The 16,806-nt window shown below is 37.7% G+C and overlaps 1 protein-coding gene across 1 annotated transcript in view; it reads left to right on the top strand.

Moving 5' to 3' along the window:
- focad (focadhesin) overlaps positions 1–16,395 on the top strand; it is a 66,938-nt gene extending 50,543 nt beyond the window's left edge. Inside the window, exons 24-44 of the mRNA XM_081391425.1 lie at positions 1,604–1,645; positions 1,978–2,086; positions 2,190–2,306; positions 3,046–3,284; positions 3,449–3,538; positions 4,535–4,685; positions 4,991–5,110; positions 5,238–5,360; positions 5,790–5,867; positions 8,303–8,374; positions 8,473–8,575; positions 8,901–8,981; positions 9,053–9,181; positions 9,274–9,389; positions 10,508–10,768; positions 11,895–11,984; positions 13,415–13,592; positions 13,756–13,853; positions 14,911–15,162; positions 15,767–15,842; positions 15,986–16,395. Coding sequence (XP_081247551.1) covers positions 1,604–1,645; positions 1,978–2,086; positions 2,190–2,306; positions 3,046–3,284; positions 3,449–3,538; positions 4,535–4,685; positions 4,991–5,110; positions 5,238–5,360; positions 5,790–5,867; positions 8,303–8,374; positions 8,473–8,575; positions 8,901–8,981; positions 9,053–9,181; positions 9,274–9,389; positions 10,508–10,768; positions 11,895–11,984; positions 13,415–13,592; positions 13,756–13,853; positions 14,911–15,162; positions 15,767–15,842; positions 15,986–16,059 — 2,599 coding nt within the window. The 3' untranslated portion in view covers positions 16,060–16,395. The remainder of the gene's footprint in view (positions 1–1,603; positions 1,646–1,977; positions 2,087–2,189; positions 2,307–3,045; positions 3,285–3,448; positions 3,539–4,534; positions 4,686–4,990; positions 5,111–5,237; positions 5,361–5,789; positions 5,868–8,302; positions 8,375–8,472; positions 8,576–8,900; positions 8,982–9,052; positions 9,182–9,273; positions 9,390–10,507; positions 10,769–11,894; positions 11,985–13,414; positions 13,593–13,755; positions 13,854–14,910; positions 15,163–15,766; positions 15,843–15,985) is intronic.
- The last annotated feature ends 411 nt before the right edge of the window (positions 16,396–16,806 follow it).

Genomic DNA, 16,806 nt, shown 5'->3' on the forward strand with positions numbered 1-16,806 from the left:
CTTGAAATCTGACTATTTGAATTATATTTCATAGTTTTCAGCACAAAAAGCTTAGCACTTTGAGAAACTGTCATGATGAATGCAGCACTATAATGAAAGCCTCTTAAGAGTGAACTGTAATTGGAGCTTGCACCATAGGGAGGAATGTGAGGGTATTATTTTATACATCTCGTTTCTGTCAAACCATCCAGAGCTGTAGAATTGTGATTGCTCTGGCCTTTTCAGCTGCTTTGAAAAGCCAGAGACTGACATTTCAAAGTCGCATACAAATGCATGCACAAATTCATATAATCTTTCAATGTAAACCTGTTGGCATGTATAGGCTGTTATTGTTCACACAGTCTCTCGCCATAATATGCCCTATCGCATAACCACGCGGTCTGGCAGAACACCATAACTCAACCCCTAGGACGCCATTTTGACAGCCTGTTAGCCAATGAGTGATTGATGGGATAGCATATTCAGATGGCAGCCAGAGGCTTCATTCCCCGTGGCATCACGAATTCTAGTTTGTTCCGCAGTCTTTGTGTGATACAGTTATTACTCTCCTGGGAGCTGAGGGCAGTCCATGTGCGGTCACGTGCCCTGAAGCATGCTGGGAGGCTTGGATGGTTCGAGAACACTGGGATTGTAGGGTTACAACTTTTTATCCCTGCAGAGACAGATGTCAAGTTAAGATGGTTTAAGCTTGAGGAAATGAGGAAAACATGTCCTCATATTTTGTCATATAGGGAATTTGGCGTTTTTAACTCTTTTAGAATTTACAGTGGGGTCCAAAAAGTGTGGAAAGTGAAAATGATTTTATTTTGCATTCTTCTAATTTAATACAAACTTTCCTCATTTTTTATATTATATCAATCTTTAAAGGGGTCCTATTATGCTTTTATACATTTTCATCTGTCTTTAGTGTTTAATGTTGCTGTTTGAACATTGAAGTTAAAGCACAAAGTCACTCCAAAGTTCTTCTCTATATCAGTGTCACTGTTTCTGAACTCCATGAAACGCCTCCATTGTAGTCTTGAGTTTTCTTCTGGGAACGAACACGTCACAATATTCCTCATTTAAATAATTCCCACCCAAGGCCATACGCTAAATAAAGGGTACGAGGCCTGGTAAGGTCCACTTTAACTGGTTTACCAAAAATCTAAGACCACTAGTGGAAATGCTTCTATTTGCAGTTCTCTAATTTAATGCAATGTTATTCATGATTTGTTAGCATATTAATTGGAAAGTTACATTGAGGGCACTCGTGAACTCCATTAGTTTGTGTAAAACGTTATGATCATGTGATCCTGTATGATTTGAGGTGTTTCAGTGAACGCAAGAACATCTGTCCTTTTAAAATTGGACGTAGAATCTTTCTTGTCCATTTTATGTCGTCAAGTTTCTTTATGTTTCAGAATATTCCTGCATTTCCATGTTTAAATTGGATGAATCCCAGATTTTTACTGTGGCCTCAGACTTCTGGGACCCACTGTACTGTATGTAGCCGTGCGAGTGATACCTGCGCTCTTAAATCATTGCCTGAGGAGATGAAAGCTCTTCTGTCAGTCTGTGGAGCACTTTAAATCATATCTCTCTCTTTCATTCTGTCTTTCCTCAGGGTCAGAGACCAACTGACTGATGTGGTCAAATCTGCCGCCAAGTAAGCTACTAAAGCTGCCGATATTTTTGTTCTTTTGTTTCCCTTTTAGAAGCTGAAAGTCTAAACCATTGATTTTTATTTTCTTTCCTATATTTTTATTATTAAACCCAGTGCTTTATATTCAGAATCTGCTGTTGGTCTTTATTCACTGCAGTCTCTTAAGGAAACTTTTTTCTGCGCTTTATTGATTCATTGTAAGCTCATAATTGAAAACCAAAATTTTCAGTCCTGTTTTCAGCATCAATAATAGAACAATAGCTGTTCAGCATTGCTGCTGTAGTTCTGGTAAAAATCTATAAAAACACTTTTTTGCTTTCCATTTCCATTGACAGAGATAGTCCGGTCGTTCAGGGTAACTCTATTTTAGCACTAAGTGGCCTGGCTGTCGTCTTAACCAGATACGAGAGCAACCTTCCTACACAGTCTGAAAGTGGATGTGAGGTTAGATGCAGTCCTGGCTTTCCTACTCTCCTTTCAAAACAGTAGCACAATGACAAAAAATATCTTGAAAACTTCCAAATAAACTGTACTTTTCCATTCGTAGGTGGGTCCAGACACCCTTCCCACAGTTCATTGGCTGTCGATGGTGACCGACACACTGCTCAGCATTGTAAGCAGTAGCAGGAACCCTAAAGGTCAAGTCTTCCCATGGTTCATTCATGTGAGTTGTAACCTCTCAGGTGGGGCGTTCAAGAAGTCATTTATTTTTACAGATTTACAAATGTACTATAGGATTGCTAGGAGCGTTTTTTCCTTGTGGAACTTTTTGTTTGGTGAGCTAATGAAATATTAAAACTCTGTCAAATCAATATTTTGTGTGCAGTTATTTAATCAGGCCTATGTCATCCGGTATCACGGACTCTCTCGTTTCATACACACGCAGCTGCTGCCATTTTGCGACTATTGTTTTGTGGACTGTTGGATTATAAGATAACAAACAGATAAGATTTAAAAACAGTTTCATCTCAAATTAATATCTCTTATCCCCATAATTATTTAGGTGGCGAAATTCTGTGTAATATGACTGTATACCGTATCTCTTAAATGTCCATCTAGTTTTAAATTGCCGCTTGCTAGCAACTGCTTTCTCCGCGGAAGCTTTGCGTTTAAAGAGCTAATCAAATATTTAAACTTAGATCAATATTTCATGTCTAATTATTTACTTTGTGGCAAGTAGCCATGTAATAAGCGGGATAATGTACATCCAGCCGGTTGTTATATCAGAATAAACCCTGACAGGGTGATCAGGACCTTGACACGAAGCGGGTCCTCATCACCCTGTCGGGGTTTATTCTGTGATAACAACCGGCTGGATGTACATTATCCCTTACTTATCAAATGAAACCTTGTTGTAATAGCAAAAATGTGCCATTATTTTTCTTGTCTCACACACTTTTTAGCGCTCATACTCCGGTGAGAACACAGCGAGTGTGATCGCGCGCTCCTGTGCTGCTCTGGGTCTAGCTTGTTTGGTGCCGGTGTTGGTGACCTCACGCAAAGAGAGCGTTCCCACAATACTGGACACTCTAGCGACGGGACTGCCGGACTCGCCCACCGCAGACGAATCTCAGGCAGTTCAGTTTCACAGCGGCCTGGCTCTGGGCATGTTTCTAGCATGGCTGAATGATGAGAGAGTCAGGTGTGTGTGAGGTCATACCATAACAGAGGCTTGTAACGTCCAAAAAACGGAACTTGAGCTTTTCACCAGACACTCCCAGTTATAAATGAATTTTTTTTTAATAGCTGTATCATGTTTAATGAATGCTTACAAACGTGTTTACTTGTTTTCTTTGTTTATTGCAGTGATATATCTGGGCAGTCAGTGGCAGAGCTGCTGAAGAAACATCTGGAACGACTGGAAGTTTGTTGCTTCAATTCCAACCTGGAGTACAAGTTAGTCTAATATGTTTTTAGTGCTAACAAAATGTTGCATAGCTATATATATATATATATATATATATATATATATATATATATATATATATATATATATAGATATATATATATATAGATATATATATATAGATATATATATATATATATATAGATATATATATATAGATATATATATATATATATGTGTGTGTATATATATATATATATATATATATATATATATATATGTGTGTATATATATATATATATATATATATATATGTGTGTATGTATGTGTGTCTGTATATATACAAAATAATTGTATTATTTACAGTATTTATATATATGTACAGTGGTGGCCAAAATTATTAGAACGGTTAGATTTTTTTTTTTTTATTTTAAAAGAAGTCTCTTCGGCTCACCAAGGCTTCGGTTATTTGATCCAAAATACAGCAAAAATAGTAATATTGAGAAATAGTTTTACAATTTAAAATAACTGTTTTCTGTTTGAATATATTTTAAAATGCAATTTATTTCTGTGTTGGCGAAGCTGAATTTTCAGCATCATTACTCAGTGTCACATGATCCTTCAGAAATCATTCTAATATGACGATTTGATGCTCAAGAAACATTTATTATTATTATCAATGTTGAAAACAGTTGTGTAAAAAAAAAAAGTCAGGATAATTGGATGAATAGAAAGTTCAAAAGAACAACATTTTCACTACCGTTAAAAAGTTGTGATTTTTTTGGAAAGAAATTAAAGAAATTAATCATTTTGTTCAGCAAGGAGGCATTAAATTGATCAAAAGTGACAGTATAGACATTTATTATGTTACAAAAGCTTTCTTAATTTTAATTTTAAATTTAATTTAATTATAATTTTATAATTAATATATATATAATTTCTTTAATATTGTTGTCATTATTATTATTATTATGAGTTGTGTACTCTTTATCCCTCCTGTACACTAATACACTCCTAAACCTTTGTTTGCTCTTTCTCTTTCTCAGTGCTGGTTGTGTGTTAGGTGTTGGTTTGGTCCTGAGTTCTCTCAGTAGCAGTAGTCAGTCTGAGCGGGACCGTGCGCACGTGTCTCTGACGCTGGACAGACTCGTGCAGACGCTGCAGGACAGCAGCAGCATGAGCCGCATGTTGCAGGAGGTAAAACCATGCTAAGCTTTCAGGTTCACGACCACCTAGGGTTCATGGGGCAGCTGTTGATGAAATGCTAATAATTATTTCAATTAAAATAATATAAAATTAAAATACTAAAAAATACATTTAATTTGCTTACCTGTATGTCATGTGACCGATTAACAAACATCAGTGAACCGTGAAACAGTTCTTGCATAAGCTGAAAAAATGACCACACGTTGTTGGCGATGACTGAATTTTGACTGAATAATTGTTTTAAAAAAATGCATCCAAACATTTCCTGTGTCTTTTATCTGTTCTGTCGTTTTCAGGTTTTGGCCTATTCTGTGGCTTGTGTTGGAGTTTCAGCGTTTAGCTCAGGCATTATTGAGGCCAGTAAAGCTGAGGAAAGCATGAACACACTTCGCTCCCTGACGGAGGAAAGCCAACAGGTGAGAACGGAAATTGTCCGTTTCTAAGGCACTAAATTAGAGGAAGTTTGGGTTTGTATTGAAGAATACATTTATGAGCCAAATATTTGAGTCACACTTTAAGGCATTTATTCTGTGTTTTTTCAAGACACCAGGCTTTGCTTTGGCGTTGGGACTGACAGTGTTTGGCCTGTCCTGTTTTGGTCATGGTAAAGCTATGGACATCCAGCCCCGTCTGCTGGCCGCCTGGACCAAGATACTGCTGGCAGAGGTGATGTATTATTGTTCAGAGAATCATATTGGGCTCAAAATGTGTTATTTCCATATGTTATGCATATTTTTCCATTATGCATGTATGAAGGCTTGCTGGTCATAATTTTATGTGGTGCAACCACTTTATTATCCATTTCAAAGCTGCTTCAGGGGGGAAAAAAGTCAGTGGAAAGAAACGGTCAACTAAGAAATTCAGTGTAGAAACAAATGTAGTTTGTCTCCCTGACCCATGAGAAACAGTGTGTTGTTGTGCCGTAGTAAATGAACTATAAATCAGGACCTGATCTAAGGCACAAGTCCAGAATGTAAGGTTGAGTCTTTATCTGCCTGAGATCTTCGTTTTGGTCTAGGAAGTTCTGGCATCAACACTAGATCTCAGCTTTCATGAGAGAGAAACTAAACTGTAATTTTTTTTTTCATTCTCTAGGGTTGTCCCACAATGCAGAGGCTGTCCGCCCTCAATGGACTGATCGCATTAGTGGGGTCTGAGACGGCTCTCATTCAGGTAATTTAAGGGGTCATATGATGCTGTTTTAAAAGTTCTTTATTTTGTTTATTGGGTGTAATAGAATGGGTTGACATGCTTCAAAAGCATTATTTTTCACATACTGTACATTATTGCAGTACCTCTATTCTCGGTCTGTCTGAAACACTCTGATTTCTACAAACCTCCTCTTTCCGGAAAGCCCGGAGTGCTCTGATTGGCCAGCTGCCCCAGTGCATCGTGATTGGCCAAACACCTTTATCACCCCTTACAGTTATGTGTCCGATATTTTAGAGAGCGATACATAAAACGCATTACCGTTCTGATACATCGACTTGTAGACGAGCCTGTATAATTCACTCTTCCACATCTTCTGAATCAGTTAGCTATTGATAATTTTAGTAACCAAGTATTCTACTGATTATTCCTTCGATTAATCGGTAAAATTACTCGACACGGGGATTTTTTTAAATCGAGTACTCAACTTTAATCAAGGAATCTTTACAGCCCTAGTTCAAACATATTTGGCTGAATTAAACCAGTATTTCCACTTGCCATTGTGTAGTGTTTACTACTGTAAGGTTGAGTGAGTGAATCAGGTATTCAATCAGGGCTAATTTGCATATTCATTGATCCACATATACTAAATGAAGCAAGGATATAGTTTTTATTATCATTATTATTATTTTTACTTTTTTACTGCAGAAATGCATACAGAAATTTTACAAAATACACAGATCGACCAAAAAAACGAAATTTTTAAAACAAAAGTAAAGAAAGAAAAGAAAGACCTTATAATTTGAAATGTATATCCTTTGGGGGTGTTGAGTGTTTTAAGGTATTCAGTAATTTAACATCTTTTACCCTTTCTCTCATCACCCCACTCTCCTCTCCTCCCAAAATCAAGTAATACGGTTTTATGATTAATATGGCTATCTGTGCACATCCCCGGGTGAAGGACGGTGGGCCAGTCCTCCCAGAAGCCCACATCCACCCAAGGGTGTAGTTACATTCAAACATTAAGGCATGAAGAAATTATTTTCACAGGGAAAAAAACTTTTAAATATGTAATTTTGGGAGGAGAGGAGAGTGGGTTGAGGGATAAAATTATTGACTGAATGGGGGACTTTAATTTATACAGTGAAGAAGACTATGCAGTGTTATTTTACTTACAGCTAGAATGTTCTTTTTCCTCATACATTATTCTACACAGAGTCCATTATCATATGTTGAGGTGCTAGTTAAATGCCAGTCTCGTATGGGCACTGCCCTTTTTCACCCACACCTGTGCCAGGCTGGTCTTTGTGTGGCAAATTACACTCCTCCGTGCCCACCCACTTACCAGACACTTACACACACACACATAGAGAGAGAGAGAGCAAATGCTGTCTCGCCTTTTTAAATGCAAATGCCACCATACTTGGAAGGTAGCCAGGAAGTGTCGCTATAGAAACGGTGGGACTTGACAGCGGTCTGCAAGGATTTTTTCTCTCAGTGTGAATCGGAGCCTTGTGATTGTCTCGGATTACTCTGCCGGCCCACAGATGAAAAGATTTGTGTTAATGTGTCTTTACGTGACTTAAAGTCACTGAACAAACACTTTCAGCGCATTCAAACTCCCACATCAGTTGATTCCTTCTCGAATCAAATCTTGAATGTAGCCCCCCCCCCCACCAGTGGTACTAGTTAACAAGATATTTTAACTAACTGATTGCTTTTTTCCGACTCTGTTTAGTAACTTTTTGCACGTTCATGTAAGCGGATCGACCTCAGAAAGTTAACTACTGCTGGGGATATGGTGCTTAAAAAAAATGCTGATTTTGTGCATTGGTGCTTAAACAAATCTTACTGACCCCAAACTTAGGGTTCGTACAAGTTGCTTACAGTGCTTAAAGTACTTTATTTTTTTTAATTTAAGTCCTGGAAAACCCTTGAAAACAGTCATTTTAATGAAAAGGTACTTGAAAAGTGCTTAAATTATTTAAAGACAATTTATATATGTGAAATTAGTGTTTAATTTTATCTTTTCAAGCAAAATTAACACTGAAGCCGGTCTGATATAGAGCCATTTCGCATGGCTATGAGCGTGATATTGTTAATAAATATCCAAGTATATGATACAGCTTTCATTCTTCAGGTATATTAATATCATACTGTATATTCATAAATTCAAAATCAGTTTGAATAAGGGAACTAGCTTTTTTAGAATTTGAAAGATAGTAGAGATGTTGTTTGATAAGTGAGATCTCTGATTGTAGTCCTTGAAAACCAAAAAAGCAGTGCTTTGAAAGTCCTGGAATTGTATTTTACAGTATCTGTACGAACCCTGTGAACAGTTGTGTAGTTAAAATGCTTGTTAAAAATTTGTTGCAACTGGTTAGTTTGAGTTTGACGTAGGCTTATACTGTGCCCTTGAAGTCTTTGACCTTCAGAAAGTGTGTTTTTATCTCCATTAGTTGAAGAGTGAAACAGAGGAGTCCTCGCAACAGCAGGGCAGACTGAACGAGGTCATCCGAGCCCTCACACAGGTTACAAATCATGCATTTGGCATTCATGAAAATGTATATACTGGATGTGAATCAGTGGTTTGATTGACGTTAGGTTCTCATGCCATCCTCTGCACTAGATCATCACCTTCTCAGGAACAATAGGTCTGCAGTCTAACGGAGCATGTCTGCTGGGACACCTGCATCTGGCCCAGATGTGCAGCAGCCACAGTCGAACCGCAGGTGAGACTACAGTTATTCACAATAACCTTAGTCATCTGAGGTTTTTTAAAAATGTGTAATAATACTGTTGTTGTTGTTGATAGTAATAATAATGAACTACTTGTAATAAAATGTAAAAAGTAAAAGTATTTTTTTTTAATTATCAATGGCATTATTTTTGTTAATAATAATAATAATAAAATACATCTAAAATTCAAAATGTTCAGTCTACTACTATCACTAAATAATAATAGCTAAATAATAAAAATAACAAATCACAAACAAATGTATACTGTATAAATGGAAGAAGAGCAATAAAACGCACTTCTCCACGTCTCTTGAACAGTTCCTCAGGACTTTGGTTATCTCCCAGAGAAGAGTGTCATCCGAGCGAGTGTAGACTTCATCACTGAAGCAGGAAGGAAAGGTAACACTCTGTCTAATGCTGTCTAATAAAAAAAGCTCTCTGTTAAATACTGATGCTGTGACTTTGTCCAGGGCCTGAGTTCACCGCTCCACGCCTGGTGAAGACGGTTCTGGCAGCTTTAGGCTCGGTTGGTGGAAGCTTCCAGTATCCTCCAGTCAACTGGAGTGCCATCCTCTCTCCGCTGATGAGACTCGGCTTCGGTCAGCTTCCTCTTCGTCATCATCATCTTGAATTAGTGTTTTATAGGAAATGCCTGGTGAGAAATGATTTTGAAGTGTTCACCCGTGTGTAGGTGAGGAGGTGCAGCATCAGTGTTTAGAGTTGGCTGCCAGTCAGGCCCAGTCCTCCCAGAGCGCCTCGCTCTTCCTCGGCATCTGGCTTGTGCCTCCCCTGGTTCACAGCCTCAGTGTGAGTGTTTGTTTCTTTCTGTGTGTAATAGATGTTTGAGGTTTCTCCATGCAGATTATTATGGTGGGGTTTTTTTATACCATAAATGGCTAGGTTTAGATGTGCAAGCCCTGCTAATGTGTTCTTCAAAAAGTTAGTGGAAATGTATGATGTTGAAGTAATTTAAAAAAAATATGTAATATATTATGTACTGTGTGTGTGTGTGTGTGTGTGTGTGTGTGTATATATATGTGTATGTATATATATACACATTATATATGTATATACACATTAATTTAAATAATAAAAAAACAATAATCTGCAAGTTCTAGGAACTCAGTTAAAATATAATAAATACTGAAAAAATAAGGTTGTTAAATGCATTGTTTCTAATGAGAGTAATGGTAATAAATAAATTAATGTTTTTTGCCATAAACGGGCAGTCCTACATGCCGGCGAGTTTTACACGTGCATATTACTGCTCTTATTTTATTTAGAAAATGACATTTAGTTCCTGGGGGCTATATGTAGAATTAAGAAAACCCTTGTTAGAATTAAGAATCATCATCTGATCATAGCGATGTGCATGTATAGCATCATGTCAACAGATGAGGTAAAAGTCTTATGATAGTTTGATGAATATAACAGAAATTTGAGACTATAGACTATATAGATCTAAATATGTGACACTATAGTTTTATAATATCTTTTCTTTGCATGACACATTCATTGAAATTTCAGTGCAGAATAGCTCTTTCTGCATTATCATGAACATTGTAGAAGCATTGTGTCATTAAACAGAAGAAAGGCTCTTGTGAACGCGTAAACATCGCATTCTTTGGATTTTTATGTGAAGGGCTTGTTTTTGCTGGGAAAATCAAGTCTACAGGCTTTCACAGACAACACAGGAAGTCTTGTTTTTTTAAGCGAATAATACATGACAATTCTTACGTATAGCCCCTTTAATTCCATAATTTTTCCTTTTGTAATATTCATAAGCTGTTATGTGGAATGTATCTTGTAAGGATGCTGAAAAGTGAAGTAGTGATTAGTATCTAATTTTCTGTGAGTAGTTCATCATGGTTTTCCGGCTTGAAAATGTCTCTCTGCCTCTTGTCTATCCCCTGGACCCTCCACAGCTCCGCACCAGGGCTCATCTGTACGAGTGCCTGAGCTCCTGGATGAAGCACGTGGCTGAAGACAAACTGCAGGTGTATGTGGACAGTCTGGCAGTGCAGCAGTTTGAGCCCGACACACGTGCTCAGCGCTTGCCCCTGTGCCGGTCCATCCTGCGCGGCCTGTCCAAAGCCATGGCGGTCCCCAACCCGCCCCAAAACTGCTGGACCACCCTGTGCTCTGCCACTGAAAAGATCTATAACCTCCTGTCTGATAATATACCGGTATGTTCTGGCTGTTGCCTGAAGGCCGTGACACACCAAGCCAGCGGTCAGCCCAGGTTTTGAATTGTGTTAACCCTGCTGATATAGACAGTTATTTCCTTACTATTCCTATATTCCTCACAAGCTCGTTAGCAGTCGCCTGCAGTCTTAGCGGTGTGTTCAAGCGGATCTTGCAGAGACGCGGCCGACCTGACGCAACAACATTGTCAGCTTTCGTCAATTCTAGTTCTTTTACGTTGGCTTGGTGTGTCACAACCTTAAAGGTGGTATCAGCGATTTCAGGCCCAAACATAAATGATCACATTCATCTAATATTTCGCTAGCTGCACGCCTCATAAGCATGCTGTCAAAAAACCGCGTCTCTCTAGGTAGCCTAGGCTCTGAGATCTGCACACAAAAACAGTTGGTATCAACATCACTCAAAACCAAAATAAATAGTGTTCCAACCAATCACCGACCGGGGCGGGTGTTGTGAGATTTTTGCGTGCAGCCGTCATAGGCAGCCGTGCACGAGCGCAAAATCTCACAACATTTATTAATTATTATGACTTATTATTATCTTTACTCAGTTTGCTGGGGAAATTTGTGTAAGCCAAATACTCAACTCGTGAGTCATCATGAACATCATCTTACTTGAACATACACGTCACTACACAACAAATAACGGCGCGCTTGTTCATTTACATTGAAACAATGGCGAAGATTAAAAAGCATTTGGTTAACAGAAAACATCCAACATCCTACATTTTTTTATGTTCTTTGTACTGTGTTGATCTGTCCACCTAAAACACATTTTTGGTAAAGAAGGATGAGGATGAAAGAGGAAGGAAGGAGATGGCTGGATGACAGGATTTTGTTTGAATAAGATATATATATATATATATTATAAAATTTGGATTTCATACATTAACTACATATTAATTTCTGATTAATCTGGTTCATTTTTTATTTTTTTGGCTTGTAGAAGTTCTGAATGGCCAGTAGCTTAAAAATTTAGTAGCCAAATTGGCTGGTAAGTGAAAAAGTTCATTTCAAGCCCTGGTTATAGTCAAACATGTTGATTAAGCATTGAACTCTCAGCCAGTCCTGTACAGTGATATTTTGGGGGTTCTGTGTTGGTCTGTAGGCTGGTGAGGTGGACCTCTATGAAGAGATGTGTTCCTGTCTGTCTGAACTGAGCGACACTGAGGTAGACCGCATCATCAAAGTCACCGAGGTAAAGTAGAACCGTAATGTTCGTGATTTATAACTTTATAAATCTGATTCTGTTGATAGTCTTGCCTCAGGGTAATGGACACATTTCTTCACTGTGCAAGCTCAAGATGTGTATAAAATGACATCAAATGGTTAATAATGAAGGTAAGACTGAATAACCAAATGAAATGCTTTTTCTTGGTCACATCACATCATGAGGGTCATTATAGGGGTCTTTTCATAAAGTGTGTGCCTTTGGTTTTTCATGAACATGTAAATAGTGACTTTACTGTGTACAACTAATGTCAGCAGCAATTATAGAGTGCAACTGTCTTGAAGTAAAAACTCCACTCATTTTCTCCTTGATTTTAAACGACAACTTATAAACCTTTAAAAGTAGAAGCCCACATTTTTCAACTTCTTTTTTTTTATATATATAATCGTGTTTAACTCTTTCCTTCCCAGCGTTTTTTAAAAAGTTTACAGCCACCTTAATTTTTTTAAATCATTTTCACAAAATTTTAATGGCCCCTAGAATTTTTTTTTTTTTGTATGAATATCTGAACATGTAATATATCCCCAAAAAAAGAAAGAAAAGCGCCTCTTCTTTTAAACAAAACAAAAACCTCTTCTTTTTTTTTTTTTTTTTTTTTTTTATCTACACTTGTTGAATGTGGGTAAGTTTAATTTAAAAAAAGCAACATTTTGAGTAAAAAGTTGAGAGAATTGTGTTTTTGTTCAAAACTACATCCGGACCGGATTCAGAATGATGATCAAAACATAAATGGTGTAGATCGAGTCCATCAACACGCCTAATACTTGCACAGTCCTATAGCTATTCCTGGGTCGACATTTCATTCAGTAACATTGCGGGGTTTTGATTTATATGCTGTTTAATGTTGATGATCGTGTTATTTTACATATTATGTATCTTGACATATGCTATGGCTTGTTTCTGCTGCTGCTTCTCACTCTTTCAGACGACGTGTCATAGCGCCCCCTAGCGAAAATCCAGCCTTTTATTTGTATTTGTATTTTGTTTTAATGCAATTCACATTTGAATTCAATTCTTCATGAAGATGCCTTTATTTGGAAATAAATAGATATGTTTGATTACATAAATATTAATAAACAATAAATATTACAATGAATAGATCAATATTATCTATTATAATTATTATCATTTATTGTATATATATATATTTGTTGGGTTTTAGTGAACATAATATTTTGTTTTAAAGACGTAAAGTTGTGTCCCCAGGTTATGCATCATGCAGTGGATTGTAGTAGTTCTGTTAGCGTCAAATTGAGTCATTTATCATGCCATGTAACAACCATCCCAGATGCAATTTACAAGTTAAATGGCTTGCTCAAAGGTACACTGACGCTGGCTAGAGACATTAAATCAACATATTTGTACAACCTCACACTGGTTTTGTGCTCCCTCTACAGGATAATGTCGAAAAAACAGCTTTCATCCTATCCTACCTGACCTCTAAAGGCAGAGTCCCTCTCCTCGGGCTCAATGATGTCATCAGTACCATCCTCCGGGTGGGGAATAAAAAACAAATCAGCTGGCTTCTTCTGCAGGGCCTCCACCAATCACGGTTCGCCTCTAGTCCCAATACAGGTAGGCTAATAATACTGATGTATATAATAGTAGAAAAAAGGTACACTACCGTTCAAAAGTCTGAGATCAGTAAGACCCCAAACCTTCCGTTTCTAATAGCCACACTTTGATGAACTCAAATCATTATGCTGCTTCAGAAAGTAAAATGTTTGTTTGTTTTCAGGGGTCTCGAAACGAATGGAGTGGCTACTGGAATTAATGGGCCACATCAGAAACGTTGCATACGGATCTCCCTCTGTTAAATGTGTCAACGTTATAGAGGTATGCGCGATATGACTGCGCTGCAAAATCTTTTCGCTTCAATTTATTGTGCACTGGTTTCTTTTAGGCCGCTTTACAGTCGTATGTGGATTTGCCTCTCAGAAGAGCATTCACTGACATCTGGAAAGTGTTTTTAGTTGCCTTGCTGTGGGGCTAATGATATAAACAGTTATTTCCTCTATAAAACGCGTTACCCGCTGCAGGAAGCGAGAAACTACCTGTTCACTGGTTTCGCAAAGCTGGTTTACTTGGTCAAAACAATCATACCAAAAATACATTTGAGTGTGTTGAAAGTTACTCTTTGAAAATACACTTGTTGCACACTGCAGTAAGCTCAATCGATATTAGAATATCATATTAATAAAAGATTAATGATTAGTGTTGCCAAATGGCATGCAATTAATTTTAGAGATAAAGCTCTTTCTGATTTTGCTATGTTAGCTGCTTGACAGAATAGAGTTGTCTCTGAAGTGCAAACATGTTATTCGCGGTAAATCAAGAAAACAAGAGATTCAAACAATAAGACTAACCATGTTGAGCTTTATATCAATTATTCATTTTCTGTCATTAAAGGAATCCAAACAGTTGCTCACCGGTCTAATAAAACATATAATATATTAAAGCGTCTTTGGTGGTTTCATGGTTTCTACGGAAGTAAAACTGAAGGGTAAAGCAGATATGACGTCACGTCATATGACGACGGACGACACATTGACGCGGGCCGTTACACTGGTTAAAATTGTAAGCACACAAGGCAACAAAATATATAACACTGTACATATTTTGCCTTTAAATGGGCATGAAACGAGTCTTTTTTTCTATGTGCTGCTTTCTCAAACAAGAAAAAAAAAGTGATTTTGTCTATCGGGAATTGTTTAGATGGTTGTGCTTTGCTATTGGTGGAACTCATGTGAGTGACAGGTTGCCCCGCCCTCGTGCCAGTGAACACATCATCAGAGATGAGATTTTTTGATTAAAGATTGTGAAGTCACATGAATAAAAAAGAATGACGTCAATGACTGGTTTCAAGGTGACTCTAAACATGATGTCTTTGCAGGGCACAGACTTCCTCCTCGGTGTGTTTGCTGCAGCGGTGGCGTCCTGGGCGGACCATTGCTCCCCGCTTCTCATTGGCATCAGGGCCCAGTGGTTTCCTTGGCGTCAGTGCTCTCAGTCAACAGAACTCACTCATGGCCTGTACGTCAACCCTGCCACCACTGAGCTGTCGGTCTCCTCATGCCTCTCTGGAGTCCCGCACAGCATCAAGCAGCTGCTCGCCAAAGAGCCGTGGAAGGCCCAGTCACAAAAGGCACGGCATGTTTTACCTCTCCTTTTACTATTTAAATATGTGGAGTTATGGGTTGCTTTGCACAGTTTAAGATGTCATTCATGTCCATTGCACAAATGAGTTCCACACCATTGTAATACTCACAGTCCTCGACCTTAAATATGAGCAATATGAGTAGTAATTAAAAATAAAGCGAATATTTTCCTGTTTACTCTACTATTCAACATTGCATTTATTTGATCAAAAATACAGTAAAAAGTAATATTTAGAAAAAAGATTAAAATAACTGTTTTCTAATAAATGTAATTTATTCCTGTGATCAAAGCTGAGTTTTCAGCATCATTACTCCAGTCTTCAGTGTCACATGATCCTTCAGAAATCATTCTGATATGATTATTTGATGGTCAAGAAACATTTTTTATTATTATCAATGTTTAAAACAGTTAATATTTTGGTCCGAAAACCGTGATACAGTTTTTCAGGATCCTCTGATTCAAAGTTCAAATAGCATTTTGAAAGTCTTTACTTACACTTGATTTGCTTAGTCTTTACTTACTTGATCACTTTTGATCAATTTAGTGCTTCTTTGCTAAATGAAAAATTCTTTCTTTCTGTATGCCATCAGTTCATCGACTGGCTGTTCAGTATCACTGAAGCTCCTAAGCCGAGTTTCTCCGAGACTGCCGTACTTACAGCCAGAGGTGAGAAGCTTTTAGTTTTAAACAAAATAAATGATTATTCTTTCATCTGTTTTAATAGCATGATCACAAGAAACAAGGGATTGTTAAATAGAGTTTATATACATTCTCTCACTTGACTGATTTGTATCTCTTGTTTGTCTTAGCGGCATTAATGTCTCTGAGATCCACGGTGGAGTTCAGGAAGAAGGGTGTGTGGACCAGGGCGTATGGCTGGTGATCCTGTGAAAGCGACGGCACACCAACGGCTAGATACTGTTCACTTGCCTGTGTGGAGGAGCATCTACATAACAGTGCTAATGTTTGAACAATTCACATATAACTCCCCATAATCTCCATCTGTTACCAACCAGAGAGAAAACTGACATGTTTAATAGACTGAAAGTAGGAATACCATAGTATATTCTTTTAAAAAGATGTGACAGTACACATAAAAATGGGCTCAGAAAGCATCGTTTTCAACTTTTGTTAATTTCCACTTTCATGCTTTGCATGTAGAATGTATTGACTTTTTTTTTTGTGACCAGTTATGTAAAATAAATGTATCTGTGCCATGCCAAGTATCTTTTTCTGTTTAAGTGAAGCTCACTCTTTTCGCATAAATTTCCTTTCACTAAGAAGTTGAAATCCAGATCACGCTGATTTTAACCTCTTGCTTCCTTCTGTTTCCCATCAGCCACTCTGATACTGAATACAATATCTGATGCCTGATGGTCTATATTGTAGTCTGGTCCACACTGTAGCTTAGGCTAGCCAAGAACTGCCCATGTAGGCCACCATTTCAAATACCCTAAACAGACTAAATTGGGCTTCAAAGTGAATCAGGGTGAGACAAAAACAACGAATTTATGATGTATTGACTCATTATTAGAGTAAAGACATTTAGAATATCACACAAGATTTCTATTTCAAATAAATGCTGTTCCATCCATCCATCCATTTTCTACCGCTTATCCGGGGCCGGGTC

This window comes from Scardinius erythrophthalmus (genome assembly GCF_964197995.2).
Source record: "Scardinius erythrophthalmus genome assembly, chromosome: 2".
Taxonomy (NCBI): domain Eukaryota; kingdom Metazoa; phylum Chordata; class Actinopteri; order Cypriniformes; family Leuciscidae; genus Scardinius; species Scardinius erythrophthalmus.